Source organism: Eleutherodactylus coqui, chromosome 1 (genome assembly GCF_035609145.1).
Source record: "Eleutherodactylus coqui strain aEleCoq1 chromosome 1, aEleCoq1.hap1, whole genome shotgun sequence".
NCBI classification, from domain to species: Eukaryota; Metazoa; Chordata; class Amphibia; order Anura; family Eleutherodactylidae; genus Eleutherodactylus; species Eleutherodactylus coqui.
In genome coordinates this window covers 284,127,904-284,153,427 of record NC_089837.1, presented here as the reverse complement: position 1 = coordinate 284,153,427, position 25,524 = coordinate 284,127,904, and the positions used below count along the sequence as shown (strand labels likewise).

The 25,524-nt window shown below is 45.9% G+C and overlaps 1 protein-coding gene across 1 annotated transcript in view; it reads left to right on the top strand.

Annotated features, from left to right (window-relative positions):
• Positions 1-25,268, top strand: part of GUCA1C (guanylate cyclase activator 1C) — an 87,915-nt gene extending 62,647 nt beyond the window's left edge. The window contains exons 3-4 of the mRNA XM_066584216.1: positions 24,034-24,121; positions 25,135-25,268. Coding sequence (XP_066440313.1) covers positions 24,034-24,121; positions 25,135-25,268 — 222 coding nt within the window. The remainder of the gene's footprint in view (positions 1-24,033; positions 24,122-25,134) is intronic.
• The last annotated feature ends 256 nt before the right edge of the window (positions 25,269-25,524 follow it).

The following is a 25,524-nucleotide window of genomic DNA, read 5'->3' as shown; positions in this document are numbered from 1 at the left end:
GAAGAGAGATCACGGCGCAACCTCTTTTTATACAGTGCTGGCAGATAACTGCAGTCGTACATAAAGAGGAGCGAGCACCAAAATGCTTGGGTGCTCGTTGCTCGAGTCGAGCTTCCGCGATGCTCGAGGGTTCGTTTCGAGTAACGAACCCCATGGAAGTCAATGGGCGACTCGAGCATTTTTGTATATGACCGATGCTCGCTAAGGCTTTCATTTGTGCAAATCTGCAAAACCTACGAAAGTTAAGGAAACGACACAGATACGGATAGGGAAGGCGAGGGGCAACATGCAGGGCTGCATCTCAGGTTCCCAGGTCTCACTATTAAGCCACAATAGTGACAAGAGTGGCCCTCCCCCAACAATTTTTACTTCGGACAAACCCTCATTAGCAAGGCACACCTTAGCTAAGCACCACACTACCTCCAACCAAGCACAATCACTGCCTGCGGGACACACCGCTGCCTCTTCTCCTGAGTTACATGCTGCCCACCCCCCCACCCCCGCATGACATTGCGTCCACACACTACTCATTCTGTTTGGGTGTCGGATACCTCATCGACAACGCAAAGGGTAAACCATCTGCACTCTGCACCCTACCCAAGTCTGTCAGTGTTTTGGGGACAGACAGGTAAAACACCTCAATGGGAAGTCTGTGTGCACCCACAGCATGGGTGGCCCCAAGGAACCCACAGACGGTACATAAAGAAATCCCATTGCAGTGCCCCAGATAGGTTACGTGAGAGGAAATACATGTTGGCTGCAGCCCACACGCCATGCCCTAGTCAGTCTGAGTTGTTTTTTGGGCCAGATAGGTAGAACACCGCGATGGGAAGACTCAGTGCACCCATAGTATACACAGACACCTGTAATATTCCTGTAGCAAAGGTATAAGCTGACCCGAGTAACAGTTATGTTGCAGAAGTCTAGGGAGACCCCAGTAACATTTCTTTAGTAACAGTATAGACCGAGCCGAGTGACATTTCTGTAGTAACAGTAGAGGCAGACCCCTGTAACATTTCAGTAGCAGCAGTACAGGCAGAGCCTAGTATTTGTAACATGTCAATAGTAACAGTATAGACAGACCCCAGCAACATTTCTGTTGTAACAGTATTGACCGAGCCGAGTGACATTTCTGTAGTAACAGTAGAGGCAGACTCCAGTAACATTTCAGTAGCAGCAGTGTATGCAGACCCCTGTAACATTTCAGTAGCAGCAGTACATGCAGACCCCTGTAACATTTCAGTAGCAGCAGTACAGGCAGAGCCCAGTATTTGTAACATTTTAGTAGTAACAGTATAGACAGACCCCAGTAACATTTCTGCTGTAACAGTATAGAGCGAGCCGAGTGACATTTCTGTAGTAAAAGTGGAGGCAGACCCCAGTAACATTTTTGTAGCAGAAGTATACGCAGACCCCTGTATCATTTCAGTAGTAACACTATAGAAAGATCCCAGTAACATTTCTGTAGCAGAAGTATAGGCAGACCCCTGTAACATGTAAGTGGCAGCAGTATAGGCACACCCCTGTAACATGTAAGTGGCAGCAGTATAGGCAGACCCCTGTAACTTTCTCGTAGCAGAAGCATAGGCAGGCAGGCAGACCCCAGTAAAATTTCTGTAGTAATGGTATAGGCCAACCTCTGAAACATTGGGATACCATGAGCGTAGGCGAAGGCCGGAAAAATTAGTTGGATAAGAGTGTAGGCGTGGGCCCCAAAAATTAGTGTACCAAGAGTACAAGTGTACCTCTGAAAAATTTATCAACCGAGAGGGCAGGCGAAACCCATAAACATTTTTTTAAAAGATACAGCTCACTGTTGCTTAATTTGTAACAGAGCCTGGAGGCAGCCCTGTTGAAAAAATTGGTTCATTTAACAGTCTCAATACTTTTGAAACTTAGAAAAATTGTAAAGCATTGGTAGATGTAGATGAGCCTTTTGGGCCACAGAAAAATTGGCCGTTCAGCGCGATGACATGTTTCTGGAGGAGGAGTAGCAGGAGGAGGACTAATGTCAGAGACAGATTGACAAAGAGAAATGGCCCGTTTTCCCGGTGATAGAGAAGAGTGCTTTTATCTACGGTTGCAGCGATAAGAATCTTTAGGTTCCGCTGCTCTCCGCCGGTGGAGAACAGAAGTCTGGGGAAATCCAGGCTTTGTTCATCTTTATGAGTGTAAGCATGTCGGCACTGGCAGTTGACAGGCGGGTACGCTTGTCCGTGATGATTTCCCCCAGCTGCACTAAACACCCTCTCTGACAAGATGCTAGCGGCAGGGCAAGCCAGCACCTCCAGGGCATACAGCACAAGTTCGTGCCACGTGTCCAGCTTTGACACCCAATAGTTGTATGGAGCAGAGGCATCACGGAGGACGGTGGTATGATCGCCTACGTACTCCCTCACCATCTTTTTACAGTGCTCCCTCCGGCTCAGCCTTGACTGGGGAGTGGTGAAGCAGTCTTGCTGGGGAGCCATAAAGCTGGCAAAGGCCTTGGAGAGTGTTCCCCTGCCTGTGCTGAGCATGCTGCCTGATCTCCGCGCCTCCTCTGCTACTTGGCCCTCGGAACTGCGCCTTCTGCCGCTAGTGCTGTCAGATGGGAAGTTTACCATCAGTTTGTCCACCAGGGCCCTGTGGTATTGGATCACCCTCGAACCCCTTTCCTCTTCGGGAATGAGAGAGGAAAGGTTCTCCTTATACCATGGGTCGAGAAGGGTGTACACCCAGTAATCCGTAGTGGCCAGAATGCGTCTAACGTGAGGCTCACGAGAAAGGCATCCTAACATGAAGTTAGCCATGTGTGCCAGGGTGTCAGTATGCAAGATATGGCTGTCCTCACTAGGAAGATCACTTTCAGGATCCTCCTCCTCCTCCTCGTCCACAGGCCATACACGCTGAACAGATGGGAGGCAAGCAGCATGGGTACCCTCTGCACTGGGCCCAGCTGTCTCTTCCCCCTCCTCCTCCTGCTCCTCCTCCTCCAAAACGCGCTGAGATGTAGACATGAGGGTGCTCTGACTATCAAGCGACATACTTCCCCTGTCCCCTGTTCCGACCGCAAAGCGTCAGCCTTTATGCTTTGCAGCAAACTTCTCAGCAGGCATAGCAGAGGAATGGTGACGCTAATGATTGCAGCATCGCCACTGACCATCTGGATAGACTCCTCAAAGTTTCCGAGGACCTGGCAGATGTCTGCCATCTAGGCCCACTCCTCGGTAAAGAATTGAGGAGGCTGACTCCCACTACGCTGCCCATGTTGGAGTTGGTATTCCACTATAGCTCTACGCTGCTCATACAGCCTGGGCAACATGTGGAGCGTAGAATTCCACCGTGTGGGCACGTCGCACAGCAGCCGGTGCTCTGGCAGATTAAACCGATGTTGCAGGGTCCGCAGGGTGGCAGCGTCCGTGGTGGACTTGCGGAAATGTGCGCAGACGCGGCGCACCTTGCCGAGCAGGTCTGACAAGTGCGGGTAGTTTTTCAGAAACTGCTGAACCACCAGATTGAATACGTGGGCCAGGCATGGCACGTGTGTGAGGCTTCCGAGCTGCAGAGCCGCCACCAGGTTACGGCCGTTGTCACACACAACCATGCCCGGTTGGAGGCTCAGCGGCGAAAGCCAGAGGTCGGTCTGCTCAGTCAGACCCTGCAACAGCTCAGGGGCCGTGTGCCTCTTGTCACCTAGGCTGAGTAGTTTCAGCACGGCCTGCTGACGCTTGCCGATCGCTGTGCTGCCGCGCCGCACCACAACGACTGCTGGCGACGTGCTGCTAACATTTTTTAATTTAGAGGTAGAGGTTGCGGAGGAGGAGGAGGAGGAGGAGGAGGAGGGGGAGGGTTTAGAGGAGGTGGCATAGACCGCCGCAGATACCCGAACCGAGGAAGGACCCGCTATTCTGGGTGTGGGTAGGACGTGTGCGGTCCCAGGCTATGACTCTGTCCCAGCCTTCACCAAATTCACCCAGTGTGCCATCAGGGAGATATAGTGGCCCTGCCCATCAGCACTTGTCCACGTGTCCATGGTTAAGTGGACCTTCCCAGTAACCGCGTTGGTGAGGGCACGATTGATGTTGCGGGAGATGTGCTGGTGTAGGGCTGGGACGGCACACCGGGAAAAATAGTGGCGACTGGGGACCGAGTATCGTGGGACCGCCGCCGCCATCATGTTTTTGAAAGCCTCCGTTTCCACAAGCCTGTACAGCAGCATCTCCAGGCTGATCAATTTCGCAATCTGCACGTTTAAAGCTTGAGCGTGCGTGGCGGCGTATTTGCGCTTGCGCTCCAAGGGTTGCGCTAGAGACAGCTGGATGCTGCGCTGAGAGACGTTGCTGGATGGGGCCGAGAACAGCAGACGTGAGGGTGTGGGTGCAGGCCGGGAGGTGCTCGTGCCTGTGTCCTGAGAGGGGGGTTGGATCTGAGTGGCAGGTTAGGGCACAGGGGGAGAGGCAGTGGTGCGACCCGGAGGCGGTGAGCGGCCTTCGTCCCACCTCGTGGGGTGCTTGGCCATTATATGCCTGCGCATGCTGGTGGTGGTGAGGCTGGTACTGGTGGCTCCCCGGCTGATCTTGGCGTGGTACAGGTTGCACATCACTGTTCGTCGGTCGTCCGTGCTCTCACTGAAAAACATCCACACCTTTAAAGACCTAGGCCTCTGCAGGGTGGCTTGGCGCAAGGGGGTGCTTTGGGAAACAGTTGGGGGAGTCTTCGCTCTGGCCCTGCCTCTACCCCTGCCCACCCCACTGCCTCTTCCAACCTGTCCTGCTGCACTTGCCTCCCCCTTTGATGACCTCTCCTCAGTTGGCTTAGCGAACCAGGTGGGGTCAGTCACCTCATCGTCCAGCGGCTCTTCCTCCGAATCCTCTGTGCGCTCCTCCCTCGGACTTACTGCCCTTACTACTACCTCACAGAAAGACAACTGTGTCTCATCATCATCATCGACCTCCTCACCCACCGAAAGCTCATCACCCGGACCCCGGGAACTTTCCAAAGGTTGGGCATCGGTCACGACAAACTCCTCAGGTGGGAGAGGAACCATTTTTTCCCAATCAAGGTAGGGGCCTGAGAAAAGTTCCTGGGAGTCTGTCTGCTCATCAGAATGTGTCATTTTCATGGAGTGAGGAGGCTGGGAGGAAGGAGGAGCAGCAGCGAGAGGATTCAGAGTTGCAGCAGTGGACGGTGTAGAAGACTGGGTGGTCGATACATTGCTGGATGCATTTTCTGCCATCCACGACAGGTCCTGCGCACACTGCTCATTTTGTAATAAAGGTCTACCACGTGGACCCATAAATTGTGATATGAAGCTGGGGACCCCAGAAACTTGCCTCTCTCCTAATCCCGCATCAGCCCGCTGCAATTCACCTGGACCAGGAACTCGGCCTGTGCCCACACCCTCACTTGGACCTCCGTGTCCTCGCCCCCGTCCACAGCCACATCCTCTAGGCCTAACCCTACCCCTCAGCATGGTGTATTACCAATAGAGCAGACACAGAGCGGTCTGAATAATTATGCAATTAGTGGCGTGCAGTTGGAGGCTGACAGCGGTTATGTAACGCACACTGCAGTCCGCAAAAAATTATACGCTAGGCTGCAAAAAGGCCTAGCTGGCTAATAGTGAGCCACTACAACAGTAATGCACACGCTGACAGATAGCCCTAAGGAGGAGTGTTTTTTCAGATTTTTTTAAAAACCAGCCGCCTAGATAGCGTGTATATGTCTTTCCCTCTATTAGCGGCTGTGGGCGTACGCTGTGTGTGAAGTTGACGGGACGCATAGAGCAGTGTAAAAAATTAGGCAATTATTGGCCTGGACTTAGAGGGTCACAGCGGTTATGTAACATACACTGTAGGCCGAAAAAACTATACGCTGGGCTGCAGAAAGGCCTAGCTGGCTAATAGTGAGCCACTACAACAGTAATGCACACGCTCACAAGTAGCCCTAAGAAGGAGTGCTTTTTCAGTTTGTTTTTTTTTAAAAACCAGCCGCCTAGATAGAGGGAAAGACATCTACACGCTATCAGCGGCTGCGGGCGTACGCTGTGTGTGAAGTTGACGGGACGCACAGAGCGGTGTAAAAAATTAGGCGATTATTGGCCTGCACTCTGAGGGTCACAGCGGTTATGTAACGCACACTGTAGGCCGAAAAAAATTATACGCTGGGCTGCAGAAAGGCCCAGCTGGCTAATAGTGAGCCACTACAACAGTAATGCACACGCTCACAGGTAGCCCTAAGGAGCAGCTTTTTTGGGGTACTTGTTGACAGGATTCTACACTACCACTGTCCCTGCCTGACCAGTACTGCCCCTATACTCTGTATAATTGGCTGCAGACTGACAATGCAATAGTCTGCACAGCCCAAGATGAAAACAAAAAAATTGTGCAAAACTGCTCCCAGCAGCCACAACAGTAATGCACACGGTCAGATGTGGCCCTAAGAAGGATCGTTGGGGTTCTTGAAGACGCTAACACTCTCCCTATAGCACCAGTAGCACTCTCCCTAATCTCTGCCAGCGTGTCTGAGGCGAGCAGCGGGCGGGACTGCTTTATATACTCGGTGGTCACTTGATCTCACCAGCCACTCACTGCAGGGGGGGTGGGATAGGGCTGTAATGTCACAGGAGGAAGTCGTAATGCCTTCCCTGCATGTATATTGGCCAGAAAATGGCGCAAAACATGCAGGTAAGGAAATGGAATTGAGTCAAGTACCGCGTGGTGCTCGTCTCGAGAAACGAGCCTCTCGAGTACCCTAATACTCGAGCGAGCATCAAGCTCGGACGAGTACGTTCGCTCATCTCTAGTCGTACAGCATTACATTATACTGCAGGAGCGATCAAAGCATTACCAGTTGTGGTCCCCCAGGGGGCTTAAAAAAAAAAAGTAAAAATAAGATCAATAAAGTTTTATTCATTGTAAAAAAAAAAAAGGAATAAAAGTTTAAATCACCCTCCATTTACCACATCTATATATATAAAATTGAATGTATGCGTGTCTGTATGTCTGTCTGTCTGTGTGCGTGTCTGTTTGTCCTTTATGCGCTACTACACCATTCATCCGATCGCCATGAAACTTTGGGAAGTTGTTGAGTACACTCCTGGGAAGATTATAGGCAAAGTACAAATATTCTATGATAAATGGCGCGTGCGCGAGCGTCGTCGACAGTTACGACCCCCCCACGTAGATCGTTCGATTTCCATCATTGCCACTAATTCTCTCACTTCCCGATGTTGTAGAAACATGAAATTTGGCACGAGCATTGATTATGTCATAAATAGGAAAAGCTAATGGGTCCCAACTCGATTATTCAATTCTAAGCGCCAAAGAATTAGCGTCCAAATTTTACGTACGGAATCTAATTTTCTCGCTTCCCAATGTCATGGAAACTTGAAATTTGGCACAAGCATTGATTATGTCATAAATAGGAAAAGTTAATGGGTCCCAACTCGATTATTGAATTGTAAGCGCCAAAGAATTAGCGTCCAAATTTTACGTACGGAATGTAATTTTCTCACATAGAAACTTGAAATTTGGCACGGGCATTGAATATGTTATAAATAGAAAACGCTAATGGGTCCCAACTCGATTATTCAATTCTATGCGCCAAAGAAATAGCGTCCAAATTTTACGTACGGAATCTAATTTTCTCACATAGAAACTTGAAATTTGGCACGGGCATTGAATATGTCATACATAGGAAAAGCTAATGGGTCCCAACTCGATTATTCAATTCTATGCGCCAAAGAATTAGTGTCCAAATTTTACGTACGGAATGTAATTTTCTCACATAGAAACTTGAAATTTGGCATGAGCATTGATTATGTCATAAATAGGAAAAGCTAATGGGTCCCAAGTCGATTATTCAATTCTATGCGCCAAAGAATTAGTGTCCAAATTTTACGTACGGAATGTAATTTTCTCACATAGAAACTTGAAATTTGGCACAGGCATTGATTATGCCATAAATAGGAAAAGTTAATGGGTCCCAAGTCGATTATTCAATTCTAAGCGCAAAACAATTAGCGTCCAAATTTTACGTACGGAATCTAATTCTCTCACTTCCTGATATATATAAATGAATGTATGTCTGTCTGTCTGTCTGTCCTTTATGCATTACTACACCATTCATCCAATTGCCATGAGACTTTGGGAAGTTGTTGAGTACACTCCTGAGAAGATTATAGGCATAGTACAACTATCCTACGATAGGTGGCGCACGTGCGAGCATCGTCGACAGTTATGCCCCCCAGACAAGGTTCGTTTGATTTCCATCTCAAGCACGAAAGCAAAAGGCATTACGACCAACGGAATGCGTGTTCAACCAGAAAATGATGCATCCGCCGAACGTTTCGCAAGACAATTGCTGGATATTGAGAATCCTGAGGTAAAATGAAAGCTGTGCTGTGATTGGTGGCTACTTCTTATACTACTGAGGTTGCATGAAAGCTGTGCTGCGATTCGTTGTTATATATTATACCACTGAGGTAACATGAAAGCTGCGCTGTGATTGGTTGCTATATATAATACCGCAGAGGTAACATGAAAGCTGCGCTGTAATTGGTTGCTATTTTTTATATTGCTGAGGCAGAATAAAAGTTGCGCTGTGATTGGTTGTTATTTCTCTTACTGCTGAGGTAACATGAAAGCTGCGCTGTGATTGGTTGTTATATTTTATACTGCTAAGGTAACATGAAAGCTGCGCTGTGATTGGTTGTTATATATTATACCACTGAGGTAACATGAAAGCTGCGGTGTGATTGGTTGTTATCTAGATATATAAAAATGAATGAATGTATGTCTGTCTGTCTTCGCAGCAACGCGCGACGGGTAAGCTAGTCTATAATAAAATCTAAATCATAAGAAAGAAAATTACATATTTGGTATTGCCGCGTCCGTAAAAGTCTGATCTATCAAAGTAGTGCATTATTTACCCCACACTGTGAATGTCGTCTGAAAAAAAATAAAGAACACCAGAAATGTGCTTTTTCACTCACCCTGTCTTCCAGAAAAATGCAATAAAAAGCGATCAAAAAGTCGTATGTATTCTGAATTAGTACTAACGTAAAGTACAGGACATCCCGCAAAAAATGAGCCCTCGCTCAACTACGTTGACAGAAAAATAAAGTTATTGCGCACAGAAAATGCAACAGAAAATAATTTTAAAAAATTTGAAAAAAAAAAAATACAAGTACTACAGCAAAAAAACAAAAAAGGTTGGTATCGTAGTAATTGTACTGACCCACAGAATAAAGTTATCATGTCATTTTTGTTGCGGTTTGTGTGCCGTAGAAACAAAACGCACTGAAAGATGGTGGAATGTCATTTTTTTTTAATTTTACTCCACTTAGAATTTTGTAAACGTTTTTCAGTACATTACTAGCTTACCCGTCGCGCGTTGCTGCGAAGACAGACAGACATACATTCATTCATTTTTATATATCTAGATAACAACCAATCACACCGCAGCTTTCATGTTACCTCAGTGGTATAATATATAACAACCAATCACAGCGCAGCTTTCATGTTACCTTAGCAGTATAAAATATAACAACCAATCACAGCGCAGCTTTCATGTTACCTCAGCAGTAAGAGAAATAACAACCAATCACAGCGCAACTTTTATTCTGCCTCAGCAATATAAAAAATAGCAACCAATCACAGCGCAGCTTTCGTGTTACCTCAGTGGTATAATATATAACAACGAATCGCAGCACAGCTTTCATGCAACCTCAGTAGTATAAGAAGTAGCCACCAATCACAGCACAGCTTTCATGTTACCTCAGGAGTATAAGAAATAGCAACCAATCACAGCACAGCTTTCATTTTACCTCAGGATTCTCAATATCCAGCAATTGTCTTGCGAAACGTTCGGCGGATGCATCATTTTCTGGTTGAACACGCATTCCGTTGGTCGTAATGCCTTTTGCTTTCGTGCTTGAGATGGAAATCAAACGATCTTTGTCTGGGGGGCATAACTGTCGACGATGCTCGCACGCGCGCCACCTATCGTAGGATAGTTGTACTATGCCTATAATCTTCTCAGGAGTGTACTCAACAACTTCCCAAAGTCTCATGGCAATTGGATGAATGGTGTAGTAATGCATAAAGGACAGACAGACAGACATACATTCATTTATATATATCAGGAAGTGAGAGAATTAGATTCCGTACGTAAAATTTGGACGCTAATTGTTTTGCGCTTAGAATTGAATAATCGACTTGGGACCCATTAGCTTTTCCTATTTATGGCATAATCAATGCCCGTGCCAAATTTCAAGTTTCTATGTGAGAAAATTACATTCCGTACGTAAAATTTGGATGCTAATTCTTTGGCGCATAGAATTGAATAATCGAGTTGGGACCCATTAGCGTTTCCTATTTATGACATATTCAATGCCCGTGCCAAATTTCAAGTTTCTATGTGAGAAAATTACATTCCGTATGTAAAATTTGGACACTAATTCTTTGGCGCATAGAATTGAATAATCGAGTTGGGACCCATTAGCTTTTCCTATTTATGACATAATCAATGCTCGTGCCAAATTTCAAGTTTCTATGTGAGAAAATTACATTCCGTACGTTAAATTTGGACGCTAATTCTTTGGCGCATAGAATTGAATAATCGAGTTGGGACCCATTAGCTTTTCCTATGTATGACATATTCAATGCCCGTGCCAAATTTCAAGTTTCTATGTGAGAAAATTAGATTCCGTACGTAAAACTTGGACGCTATTTCTTTGGCGCATAGAATTGAATAATCGAGTTGGGACCCATTAGCATTTTCTATTTATAACATATTTAATGCCCGTGCCAAATTTCAAGTTTCTATGTGAGAAAATTACATTCCGTACGTAAAATTTGGACGCTAATTCTTTGGCGCTTACAATTCAATAATCGAGTTGGGACCCATTAACTTTTCCTATTTATGACATAATCAATGCTTGTGCCAAATTTCAAGTTTCCATGACATTGGGAAGCGAGAAAATTAGATTCCGTACGTAAAATTTGGACGCTAATTCTTTGGCGCTTAGAATTGAATAATCGAGTTGGGACCCATTAGCTTTTCCTATTTATGACATAATCAATGCTCGTGCCAAATTTCATGTTTCTACAACATCGGGAAGTGAGAGAATTAGTGGCAATGATGGAAATCGAACGATCTACGTGGGGGGGTCGTAACTGTCGACGACGCTCGCATGCGCCATTTATCATAGAATATTTGTACTATGCCTATAATCTTCCCAGGAGTGTACTCAACAACTTCCCAAAGTTTCATGGCGATCGGATGAATGGTGTAGTAGCGCATAAAGGACAAACAGACACGCACACACACAGACAGACAGACATACAGACACGCATACATTCAATTTTATATATATAGATATGGTACTTTAAATACCGTAGCACCATTGAAAAATATAACTCGTTCCGCAAAAAAATAAGCCTTCATACAACGATGTCGATGAATAAATAAAGGAGTTATGATTTATTTAAAAGGGGAGAGGAAAAAATGAAAAGATGAAAAAAAAGGGGCCGCGTCATTAAGGAGTTAAATAATGTACTAACTTCCTTCTCTGGGTTATTACGAATGCAGGGATACCACATGTGTAATTTTGTTTTTAATATTTAACAAAGTAAAGGGGAAAAGGTGTTTTTATTTTTTTTTATATTTTTTTTCCTTTTTTTAAACTTTAAAATTTTTTTGTCCCTTTTAGGGGACTTCCACAGAGATCCACAAGGACCCCCTGATCACATTGCGGGAGTCCGATGGTGTCAGCCCTTTACATGCTGTGGTCGCATAGACTGCAGCATTAAAAAGGTTAACATAGCAGAAATCGGAGGTTTTCTCTATTCTCTGCTGTGTAAGAGCTGGTGCCCGGCTATCAGCTGACAGCCGATCACCAGCTCTCCCTGCCACAGAGACCATCGGTCGGCTTCTGACAAGCTGATGGTCTCCATGGCAACCTGTAAACAAAGCAGTGCAGGAGTTTAAAAAAAACGGGAAGTTGCCGGCAGATCGGTTATATCTTCCTGCTTCTTTTTTTAAAGTCCTGAACTGTTCTGTGTGGGACTGTGTAGGCAGAGCACAATGCCACAGCTTATGGAATTGTGCTCTGCAGGTCCCATAGTGAAACATAGCCCGGAAGATTTCTGGGCTATCACTATGAGCAGTGAAGTTCTTCCTGGAAAATTTCCGGACGTGCCACTCAAGGGGTTGAAGATTTGCAGGTTTCATGCTTCTTGGAGACAATACATATCAAGTATACATGAGAACACATTTAAAAGTCTGTGTGATAAAATACGCAAGACTTTACAATCATACCTCAGTTTTTTTTTTATGTGACCAGAATATTTCTATTATATTCCAGAAAAGGAAAAAAAATCTAAATACAAGGAATATATTATGAAATTGCCCTAGGAATACTCTGGGTCATACAAACAATTCTAATTGCCAAAGGCATAAAATACATAAAAGGTAATATCCCCCCAAAATAATTAAATTTATTATTCAAAAAGACAAAAACATTGAATATTTAAAATACAGGCAAAAATGGTAGTAACAAATGAAATATGACCAGCAGTCATCAGTTAGTATCATGTGTGTAATTGGGTATATACACACTAAAACTTGAAAAACCCTATGTAGAGATTAGTAAATCAACACCACCAAAGCCCTATTAAAATCTAATCTATAGCCACCCGACATGTTTTACCTTGCGGCATCCTCCGGGGTAACAACAACCAAGGTTATTGTGAGCCGAGTGCTGAACTGATAACTCTTGAATAGAAGAGAGGTAAGAACATTCTTTCAAGTAGCCAATCTAGACGAGAGACAAGACAGCAGCAAATAATGATGTGAAAAAATCTTGACAGACAGCGAATGGTGCTATAGTTTGACCAATCCCATATTGATGGCTCCACCAGCCATAGAGTGTTGCCAGAGCACTTTCAGTGCAGAACAGGCGTGGCTGTCTTAATAGAGTATGTGCAGACACTTTGAAAAATTATTGAATGTTGTCCGCATCAACTGAGTGGGCCAAGGACATTTTAGCACTATCCAGAAAAAAAAGATACATCAGTGGCTCGTCATATTAATAGAATCCATGGTACTTACTAGAGATGAGCGAGCACCAAAATGCTCGGGTGCTCGTTACTCGGGACGAAATTATCGCGATGCTCGAGGGTTCGTTTTGCGTAACGAACCCCATTGAAGTCAATGGGCAACCCGAGCATTTTTGTATTTCGCCGATGCTCGCTAAGGTTTTCATGTGTGAAAATCTGGGCAATTCAAGAAAGTGATGGGAACGACACAGCAACGGATAGGGCAGGCGAGGGGCTACATGTTGGGCTGCATCTCAAGTTCACAGGTCCCACTATTAAGCCACAATACCGGCAAGAGTGGGCCCCCCCCCCTCCCAACAACTTTTACTTCTGAAAAGCCCTCATTAGCAATGCATACCTTAGCTAAGCACCACACTACCTCCAACAAAGCACAATCACTGCCTGCATGACACTCCGCTGCCACTTCTCCTGGGTTACATGCTGCCCAACCCCCCCCCCCGCACGACCCAGTGTCCACAGCGCACACCAAATTGTCCCTGCGCAGCCTTCAGCTGCCCTCATGCCACGCCACACTCATGTCTATTTATAAGTGCGTCTGCCATGAGGAGGAACCGCAGGCACACACTGCAGAGGGTTGGCACGGCTAGGCAGCGACCCTCTTTAAAAGGGGCGGGGCGATAGCCCACAATGCTGTACAGAAGCAATGAGAAATAGAATCCTGTGCCACCGCCATCAGGAGCTGCACACGTGGGCATAGCAATGGGGAACCTATGTGCCACACACTATTCATTCGGTCAAGGTGTCTGCATGCCCCAGTCAGACCGGGCTTTTTAATTCATAGACACAGGCAGGTACAACTCCCTATTGTGAAGTCCCTGTGGACCGACAGCATGGGTGGCTCCCTGGAACCCACCGGCGGTACATAAAAATATCCCATTGCAGTGCCCATCACAGCTGAGGTAGTAATGTCATGTTTAATGCAGGTGGGCTTCGGCCCACACTGCATGCCCCAGTCAGACTGGGGTTCTTTAGAAGTGGAAACAGATGCATTTATAATTCCCTGTGGACCCACAGCATGGGTGGGTGCCAGGAAGCCACCGGCGGTACATAAAAATATCCCATTGCATTGCCCAACACAGCTGAGGTAGTAATGTTGTGCTTAATACAGGTGGGCTTCGGCCCACACTGCATGCCCCAGTCAGACTGGGGTTCTTTACAAGTGGACAGATGTAGTAACAACTCGCTGTGGACCCACAGCATGGGTGGGTGCCAGGAAGCCACCGGCGGTACATAAATATATCCCATTGCATTGCTCAACACAGCTGAGGTAGTAATGTCGTGCTTAATACAGGTGGGCTTCGGCCCACACTGCATGCCCCAGTTAGACTGGGGTTCTTTACAAGTGGACAGATGTAGGTTAAACTCCGTGTGCACCTACAGCATGGGTGGCTCCCTGGAACCCACCGGCGATACACAAAAATATCCCATTGCATTGCCCAACACAGCGGATGTAACGTCAGCTGTTATGCAGGTGGGCTAAAAATTCATTTGATTACACTGTAGGCGAGGGCCCACAAAAATTGCTGTATCAACAGTACTAATGTACATCCAAAAAATTGGCCATGGCCAACCAAGAGGGCAGGTGAAACCCATTAATCGCTTTGGTTAATGTGGCTTAAGTGGTAACTAGGCCTGGAGGCAGCCCAGTTTAACGAAAAATTGGTTCAAGTTAAAGTTTCAACGCTTTTAAGAGCATTGAAACATATAAAAATTGTTTAGAAAAGTTATATGAGTGAGCCTTGTGGCCCTAAGAAAAATTGCCCGTTCAGCGTGATTACGTGAGGTTTCAGGAGGAGGAGCAGGAGGAGGAGGAGGAATATTAGACACAGATTGATGAAGCAGAAATGTCCCCGTTTTGGATGGTGAGAGAGAACGTAGCTTCCATCCGCGGGTGCAGCCTACGTATTGCTTACGTATCGCTGCTGTCCGCTGGTGGAGAAGAGAAGTCTGGGGAAATCCAGGCTTTGTTCATCTTGATGAGTGTAAGCCTGTCGGCACTGTCGGTTGACAGGTGGGTACGCTTATCCGTGATGATTCCCCCAGCCACACTAAACACACTCTCTGACAAGACGCTAGCCGCAGGACAAGCAAGCACCTCCAGGGCATACAGCGCGAGTTCAGGCCACGTGTCCAGCTTCGACACCCAGTAGTTGTAGGGGGCAGAGGCGTCACAGAGGACGGTCGTGCGATCGGCTACGTACTCCCTCACCATCCTTTTACAGTGCTCCCGCCGACTCAGCCTTGACTGGGGAGCGGTGACACAGTCTTGCTGGGGAGCCAGAAAGCTGGCAAAGGCCTTGGAGAATGTTCCCCTGCCTGCGCTGTACATGCTGCCTGATCTCTGCGCCTCCCCTGCTACCTGGCCCTCGGAACTGCGCCTTCGGCCACTAGCGCTGTCGGATGGGAAGTTTACCATCAGTTTGTCCACCAGCGCCCTGTGGTATAGCATCATTCTCGAACCCCTTTCCTCTTCGGGAATGAGAGTGCAAAGGCTCTCCTTATACCGTGGATCGAGCAGTGTGTACACGAAGTAATCCATAGTGGCCAGAATGCGTGTAACGCGAGGGTCACGAGAAAGGCATCCTAACATGAAGTCAGCCATGTGTGCCAGGGTACCTGTACGCAACACATGGCTGTCTTCACTAGGAAGATACTTTCAGGATCCTCCTGCTCCTCCTCTTCCTCCTCCTCAGGCCATACACGCTGAAAGGATGACAGGCAAGCAGCATGGGTACCGTCAGCAGTGGGCCAAGCTGTCTCTTCCCCCTCCTCCTCATGCTCCTCCTCCTCCTCCTGAACGCGCTGAGATATAGACAGGAGGGTGCTCTGACTATCCAGCGACATACTGTCTTCCCCTGGCTCTGTTTCCGAGCGCAAAGCGTCTGCCTTTATGCTTTGCAGGGAACTTCTTAAGATGCATAGCAGAGGAATGGTGACGCTAGTGATTGCAGCATCGCCGCTCACCACCTGGGTAGACTCCTCAAATTTTCCAAGGACCTGGCAGATGGCTGCCAACCAGGGCCACTCTTCTGTAAATAATTGAGGAGGCTGACTCCCACAGCGCCGTGCAAGTTGGAGTTGGTATTCCACTATAGCTCTACGCTGCTCATAGAGTCTGGCCAACATGTGGAGCGTAGAGTTCCACTGTGTGGGCACGTCGCACAGCAGTCGGTGCACTGGCAGATTAAACCTATGTTGCAGTGTCCGCAGGGTGGCAGCGTGCGTGTGGGATTTGCGGAAATGTGCGCAGAGCTGGCGCACCTTTCCGAGCAGGTATGACAAGTGGGGGTAGCTTTTCAGAAAGCGCTGAACCACCAAATTAAAGACATGGGCCAGGCATGGCACGTGCGTGAGGCTGCCGAGCTGCAGAGCCGCCACCAGCTTACGGCCGTTGTCACACACGACCATGCCCGGTTTGAGGCTCAGCGGCGCAAGCCAGTGGTCGGTCTGCTCTGTCAGACCCTGCAGCAGTTCGTGGGCCGTGTGCCTCTTCTCTCCTAAGCTGAGTAGTTTCAGCACGGCCTGCTGACGCTTGCCCACCGCTGTGCTGCCACGCCGCGTGACACCAACTGCTGGCGACGTGCTGCTGACACATCTTGATTGCGAGACAGAGGTTGCGTTGGAGGAGGAGGAGGAAGGTGCTTTAGTGGAGGAAGCATACACCGCCGCAGATACCACCACCGAGCTGTGGCCCGCAATTCTGGGGGTGGGTAGGACGTGAGCGGTCCCAGGCTCTGACTCTGTCCCAGCCTCCACTAAATTCACCCAATGTGCCGTCAGGGAGATATAGTGGCCCTGCCCGCCTGTGCTTGTCCACGTGTCCGTTGTTAAGTGGACCTTGGCAGTAACCGTGTTGGTGAGGGCGCGTACAATGTTGCGGGAGACGTGGTCGTGCAGGGCTGGGACGGCACATCGGGAAAAGTAGTGGCGACTGGGAACCGAGTAGCGCGGGGCATCCGCCGCCATCATGCTTTTGAAAGCCTCCGTTTCCACAAGCCTATACGGCAGCATCTCTAGGCTGATCAATTTTGCAATGTGCACGTTTAACGCTTGAGCGTGCGGGTGCGTGGCGTCGTAGTTGCGCTTGCGCTCAAACTGTGGCACTAGCGACGTCTGGACATTGCTGGATGGGGCCGAGGACAGCGGAGGTGAGGGTGTGGGTGCAGGCCAGGAGACGGTAGTGCCTGTGTCCTCAGAGGGGGGTTGGATCTCAGTGGCAGGTTGGGACACAGGGGGAGAGGCAGTGGTGCAAACCGGAGGCGGTGAACGGGCATCGTCCCACCTTGTGGGGTGCTTGGCCATCATATGCCTGCGCATGCTGTTGGTGGTGCCTCCCCAGCTGATCTTGGCGCGACAAAGGTTGCACACCACTGTTCGTCGGTCGTCAGGCGTCTCTGTGAAAAACTGCCACACCGTAGAGCACCTTGACCTCTGTAGGGTGGCATGGCGCGAGGGGGCGCTTTGAAAAACAGTTGGTGGATTATTCGGTCTGGCCCTGCCTCTACCCCTGGCCACCGCACTGGCTCGGCCTGTGCCCACACCCTCACTTGGCCCTCCACGTCCTCGGCCGCGTCCACATCCTCTAGGCCTACCCCTACCCCTCAGCATGCTGTATTACCAGTGATTTGATTTCCCAGGCAGGAAAGAAATTGGCGCAAGGCTGCACTCAACCGTAGCTGGTTGCGTCTGATTTTTGTACGTTGTCCACGCAGCCCACACGTACACGGAGACCTTAGGACTGACACAGGCAGGCCAAATATAATTTTTTTCCTTTTTAGCTTAGGGAAGACCCCACTGCGTGTATTCAATGAAAAACAAGAAGTTTAATATCTGTAGTGTGGCCCTCAAAAAGTGTCACACAAGTATAGTGTAGCAGAGTTATTAACTCTAGCAGAGCAGGTATTTGCCAGTCAGGAAAGACAATGGCGCTAGGCTGCAGTAAAGCGTAGCTGGTTGCGTCTGATTTTTGTACGTTGTACACGCAGCACACACGTACACGCAGACCTTAGGACTGACACAGGCTGGCCAAATATAATTTATTTTCCTTTTTAGCTTAGGGAAGCACCCACTGCGTATATTCAATGAACAAGAAGTTTAATATCTGTGGTGTGGCCCTCAAAAAGTGTCACACAAGTATAGTGTAGCAGAGTTATTAACTCTAGCAGAGCAGGTATTTGCCAGTCAGGAAAGACAATGGCGCTAGGCTGCAGTAAAGCGTAGCTGGTTGCGTCTGATTTTTGTACGTTGTACACGCAGCACACACGTACACGCAGACCTTAGGACTGACACAGGCTGGCCAAATATAATTTTTTCCTTTTTAGCAAAGGGAAGACCCCACTGCGTGTATTCAATGAATAATAAATGTCTTCTGGCCCTGCCTACACAATTCTATCCCTGTAGTATTAATGCCGGGTGCAATGCTCTGCACAGCCGGTTTTGAGAAAAAAAAAAAAAATGCAACACTGCTAACAGCAGCCTGGACAGTACTGCACATGGATAGAAGTGGCCCTAGAAAGGACCGTTGGGGTTCTTGAAGCCTACACTAACTCCTAACACTCTCCCTGCCTAACCCCCACTTCTGTCCCTATTGCTGGGCGCAATGCTCTGCAGATCCAATTTTGGACAAAAAAAAATAAAAATACTGTGCTAACACAGTACTGCACACTAGTAGATGTGGCCCTGAGAAGGGCCGTTGGGGTTCTTGAAGCCTACACTGACTCCTAACGCTCTCCCTACAGCAGCACCAGCAGCAGCACTTTCCCTCAGCTAAGTCACAAGGCATGTGTGGCGAGCCGCGGGAGGGGCCGATTTTTATACTCGGGTGACATCTGATCGCCCCAGCCACTCACAGCAGGGGGGTGGTATAGGGCTTGAACGTCACAGGGGGAAGTTGTAATGCCTTCCCTGTCTTTCAATTGGCCAGAAAAGCGCGCTAACGTCTCAGAGAGGAAACTGAAAGTAACCGGAACACCGCGTGGTACTCGTTACGAGTAACGAGCATCCCGAACACCCTAATATTCGCACGAATATCAAGCTCGGACGAGTACGTTCGCTCATCTCTAATTATAAAATTTTGCACTAGGTTGTATGTTTTTTTCCTTTGTAGTGTATTGATAAAGATTGCATTTTTCATTCCATTATCATATTAGGATTTGGTGTGCCTAGTTGCTCTACACACATTTTGTTTCTTGAACAATTTTTTACTGTGACATAAACAATAATTAAGTTAAAACAGAGAATAACTTTTCACCCTCTGAAAGTCAATATTTTGTGGCGTCACCTTTTGCTTCAGTTACAAATGCAAGTCCCTTGTCCATGAAATGCCTCACCACAGTATGATGCTACCACCACTATGCTTATCTCTGCAAATTGTGTTCTTGCATGATGGGAAGTGTTGGGTTTGTATCACAGAGCGATTTCCATGATGGCCAAGAAGTTATGTTTAAGTGATCAGACCAGAGAATCTTCTTTCATTTGTTTGGTTAGTCTGCTACATGCTTTTTAGTGAACTCCAAACATGGTTTTCTTATGCTTTTCTTTAGGCAATGTGTTTTTGGGCCACTCATAAAGGCCCATTCTGTGAAATGTATGGGCTTATAGTGCTCCTATGGACAGATACTACTTCTCTGCTGTGGATCTTTGCTGCTCCTTCAGAGTTATCATTGAATTTGATTAATGCCCTCTTTGCTCACTCTGTAAGTTTTGTAGTTGTGTTAGATTCTTCCCCTTCAGGTCAGGTTTTCTGTCTAAATTGCTGTATTGATGCCAGCTCAATGCAAGTCATTGCTGTTGCAGTGTTACAATTTGTTTGCGGCATTCTGTCAAGTTGTAAGGTGGTGGAAGAGCTCTCCACTTCTCCACTAAAGAGACTTGAGTAACTGAGTTGTTCCAATGAGTGTCAGATCAAAGTCCTCCAGATTCCATGATGTGGGCATGATGCAACTAGCACAAAATGTTAGTTGTTTGGGACTCTGTGTTTTTCAACTTTTAAAATGAAATACCTACCTATGAAGCGAACGCTAAAGTAAATGTGCATGTTTAGTAAAAGCTTTTGTTTGCGGTATGAATTGTATCTTGCCTCTGTTTGTCCACTGCCACACCATCCGCATGTTTATCCTTACAACTTCACACAGTAAATAGTTAATTGCAGCCAGTTCTTCAGTCTTTTTGTTGCATGTCTGCCTGTAAGTTATAAGGGTTAGGTTATTTCATTTTCCATACTACCTATTGCCAAACATTGTAAAAGTTCTATTACATGGAAGAGTTTCTCCCTTGCAAAATGCAGGCATAGAAACACTGATTATGGCCATAACCTGGGCTTATCATAATGACTGAACTGACAAGTCCAGGTAACGGTCTTGATCAGTGTAGCTCCACCTGCATTTTGCAGGGGAGAAACACATGTTAAATATAACCCCTTAAGGCTAACATGTACACCCTCTGGTGGCAGGATTTGTATGGAAAAGGCCTGAAGCCGAGCCCACTTAGACACAGTGGGTGTTGGCTGTCTGCTGTCTGACAGCTGACAGCCACCTGTAACTGGTAACCATTTAGATGCTGCAGTTATCTTTTTCATGAAAGGCTACCCCACAACACGATTGCAGGATGCTATTCAGGTGTCATAGCAGCCCAGAGCCTTGTGAAGGCCCCCAAAGCTGCTGTGTATTTCTGCCTCTTAAGACATGCCTATTGGCTGCTCTGTTAATGCTGATGCACAATGCAAATGATATGTCAGTATTAGAGATGAGCGAACGTACTCGGTAAGGGCGATTTCGCAATGGAGCACCGCGATTTTCGAGTACTTCACTACTCGGGTGAAAAGTACTCGGGTGCGCCGGGAGTTGCAGAGGGGAGTGGGGGGGGAGAGGGAGAGGGAGAGAGAGAGGGCTCCCCCCTGTTCCCCGCTGCTACCCCCCGCTCCACCGCGTCCCCCCCCCCCCCCCCGCCCCCGGCGCACCCGAGTACTTTTCACCCGAGTAGTGAAGTACTCGAAAATCGCGGTGCTCGATTGCGAAATCGCCCTTACCGAGTACGTTCGGTCATCTCTAGTCAGTATCTCTCTACTGTGCAACAGATTTACCAACATGGCCTTTTGAAGAATACCTTTTTCTGGTCACTGGTAAACAGTGTGCACCACATTTGAAAATAAATCTGGCATCGCAGAAGCCTCTATACCGACGGCGATCCCCACCGAACTTTGCGGGCAGTGCCATGCAGATGTCAGAGCCTGAGTGATGCAAGTCCAGAAGTTGTTTCTGTAAACTGATGGATTTCCTTCTGTTGATCTAGCACCAATGTCTGTAATCCAGCAAACTTTTCTTGGTAGGAGATGAAAAATTCCTGGAGCTCTGTAACTTGCTTCCACAGGGTGGTCACTAAGGGCTCCATGTTTGGGCATGATTATTTTGTTATGCCTTACTGACACTGGATTGCAGCCGCATGTGTAGCCGCACGTGGATCTAGAAAAGCTTCCCCTATACTCCCGTGTTTGCAGAGAGAGAAATTATATTATGTTTGGCGCTGTATTCATTACTCTGAGACTATTCCTTTTTTACCTTTGCCTTATTCTTCCTATTCAAGAATTGATTTGTTTCTCTTGGATGAGGATTGATGGAGGTTATATGGACGGAGACCGAAACTATCAACTGGTTGGATCATGCCACAGTGTCTAAATCACTAAACGTGAAGCATCCCTATTCTCCTTCCTTCCCTTATTCATCCGCAGGAAATTGCTAATGCATTTGGTTTACACTACTCCTCTCTTTAAAATCCAAAAGATACAAATATGAATCAATCCCAATTGCAATAAATTTAAATTTTTTTCCAGAACATTGGTCACCCAACCAATTTGCCTCTCTTTCTACACCAATCTCTAGGTCTCAAGTTCTAGAAGCCATCAAAACGGTAAAACCTCTCCGGGCCCAGATGGCTTCTGTAATAATTATTTAAAAAAGTACTCTTCCCTCCTGGCCCTTTATCTGGTAATGGTGGTTAATGAGGCAATAGATAAGGGCCTTTTAATGTCATTTTACCCAAACCTCCCTAAGAAATTACTTCCTCAGCTAATTTTCATCCTATTTCCCTATTTAATACTGATGTAAAAGTTTATGCCTAGATTCTCAGCATCTCCTTTTTCTATTCTTCCAACGTTGGTTGCTACAGATCGAGTAGTTCCCCCCCCCCCCCCCACAGAGACAGGCACCTTATGGAACCTGCTGGTAAGTGAAATTTATTAAGATTGCTTAATTTGGATGTATACCTTCTTGATTCCTAACCGTAGATGCCAGAAAACGCATTTAACCAGATTCACTGGGGTTATTTAAAGCATATCATAGGGAAATTTAGATCCTCTGGTCCCATTAAACCTGTGATCTTGTCGTTATATTCGGCACCTGAATCAATTTTGTCATCTGGGTGCATTTCCCCTTTATTTACAATTTCTAACAGTACTCAACAGGGCTGCCCTCTCGTACCTTATTTTTGCTCATCCACCTTTGCTGCTTTTTTACATTATTTATTTTTTTCCAAATAGGTTTTTAGTAATTCTTTGTTGTCTTCTTGTCTAAGTAGTTTAAATGCTTTCTTTTTGTTGTTTATTTTCCCCTTTACATCTTTATTGAGTCACATTGGTTTTCTCCTACTCCTAGCCCTCTTATTCCTGTAAAATATGAAACTTTCACAGTAAGTATTTAAGATGTGTTTAAACATTTCCCATTTATTCAGACATCACTGAGCTGATTGAACTTTGCATTACTAAAAGGTTTAGTGTTTTCATAGCTCCCTTATAGATCTCCCTTTTGAAAGACAAGTGGAAATTTATTATATTATGGTCACTATTTCCCAGGTGCCCTCTGACCTGTACCCCTAATATTCTGTCAAGGCTGTTGGTTTGTATTAAATCAAAAATGGCCATCCTTCTAGTTGGGTTCTAAACGAATTATGTATGGTAATTATCTTGAGTTATTGACAGAAACTCATCACCTTTATGAGATCTGCAGTTTTCAGCTTCCCAGTTTATAGCTTCCCAGTTTATATTCAGATAGTTAAAGTCTCCCATAATAATTACCTCGCTGTGTTTTGCTGCTTGATTTTTTTGCCTCAGTAATAGATTTTCAGTGCCTTATGTTATACTCGGTGGCCAATAGAAAATCCCAATGAGGATTTTATTGTTTTCCCCTCCATTTATCTCTACCCATACAGGCTCCACATGTTTATCTCCCTCACGTATGTCCTCCCATAGTGTGGGCTTTAAACAGGATTCTACATGAAGACAACCCCTTTACCTTTTTTTTTTTTACAATCCCTTGTGAACAGACTATAATCCTGTAAATTTATCACCCAATCACAGCTTTCATCAAACCAGGTTTCAGTTATTCCCTCTATGTTGCATTTTTTTCTCAGACATTATTACTTCTAGTTCGTCAACTTTATTGGTCAGTAGAGTTGACATCATGCATATGAGGAAATGCGCAAGTCTGGGTCAGGTAGATTTGTTGCAGCCCCATTCAAGAGATGGATCTGGAGTGTTACATGTAATGGAGTAATAATTTTGCGCGATGTTTATGCAGTGTTCAAGTACCCATGCCCTCTGGAATGTTATCAATTAATCTTTGAGTTTAAGTTTATTTTGATATGTGCTGCCTCTGCCTCCGTCTGTCACTACCATGCCATACACAATACCACCCACTTGTTTCACAAATACTGTAAACCTAGACAGTAAAACACAATAAAGCATAAGGAATCTCCAACCAAGGTAATTATTAGGACATTATTTGATACATCACAAAAAGGGCTGCCGGTATATAAAATTCATTATTTCTAGGTTTCTCCAGAACAGCAATGGTTAAACAGTTTACAAGATATTATTGCTGACTAATTCAAACCAATGCAACTTCAGTAATTTTATTTTACATATATATTTTTTTAGGCAGTTCAAGCTATAAATGGTCACCAGGGAATAAGTCCTGAGGAATTCACGTCAATGCTCTTCCAAAAAATTGATGTCAATGGAGATGGTATGTTTGTCTGCAGTGTACTTATTTCGTTTTTCTTTTTGCAAGTGTCATTAGCTCTACAGAAATCTGCTTTTTTCAGGAACAGCACCTTTTTTCTATGGACTGTGTCTAAAACCGTAGTTCAGAGCCGAAACAAAAATTTGCCAAATACATTAGGCCGGCGGCACATGACCGGATTTGAATTGCAGAATCCACAATCCTCACCCTTGCGGACGATCCACGGCATTCCACGTCTATCACAAAAATAGAACATATGCATGTCCACTCACACGAGCAGACAGTGATTGAGATTTCCGCTTGTGGAAATTAAATTGCATCATGTTCTATTTTTGGCCGGATTCCGACCCGTGGTCCATCCTCAATTGACATTGCGGGTACGTCGCAGGTACCCGTGTCATCACCTAGCCACAGAAGAAAAAAAAATAGTTTTGGAAAAAAATCTTTACTGTGCATGTACGACAGAGGCTCGCCGCGACCATCTACAATCTGAATTTAAATAGGTACGCGCTGACACCGGCCGGAAACGGGGCCGGATTCTGCTGCGGGCTTCCGTATGCAAAATCTGACCCTTAGTTTTACCTGCATTTAAAGTGACATTTCTCTGTTTTGTTAAGTAGTCACTGGTTGTTACTTTTGAAATACCTTCTTAGCAATTGAGAGTAAAACTGCTGCTTTGTTACTGATAGCACATGATAACAAATTACGTTAGATCATCAGCTTCTAAGAAGCCAATTCAAAAGTGCCAACGTCCTGTCTTTACTTTTGTAAAAAATAGGTGCCACAACTGAATGCCAAAATTTCTCTAAGAAAAAAACAAAAATCAATGATTAAACTTTGACTACTGCTCTAAATTCTGATTCTCTAAAATATGGTCATTTTAATTTTTGTCTATAGGCCCTGATTGTAGTAATTTTGTTGCTACAGGTTAGCCTTTATATGTAAAGTGCACCTTCTATATCTGTGTAATAATTGTATTCTGCACATATTTTCATCTGCTACTTCTTTGTTTCTAGGAGAACTAACGTTAGATGAGTTTGTCAATGGAATACAAAAGGATGCCTACCTTTTTGAAATCATTTCAAAAAGTTTTGATCTCTCTAATGTGTTGAAAAGTATTCAAAATGGAAGACGGAGAAGTATCCCATAAATGGAATGTCAGAAACTTAGGATCTCAATCCACATGTAACTGACCTACTGTATGAGGATGTCTTGTTTTTTGGGAAAGTATGCATAGATTGTTTAAGGATTTTTATGTATGGATAATGGTTGCTAAGCCTGAATGTGTAGGCCAACAAATATAAGACTTAAGCTTTATGCACTTTCCAAGCATTGCCTTGAAGGAATATTTACATTATGTAGTATTACAAAATCATACCAGTCTGTACTAGGCCAGGAAAAAGTAT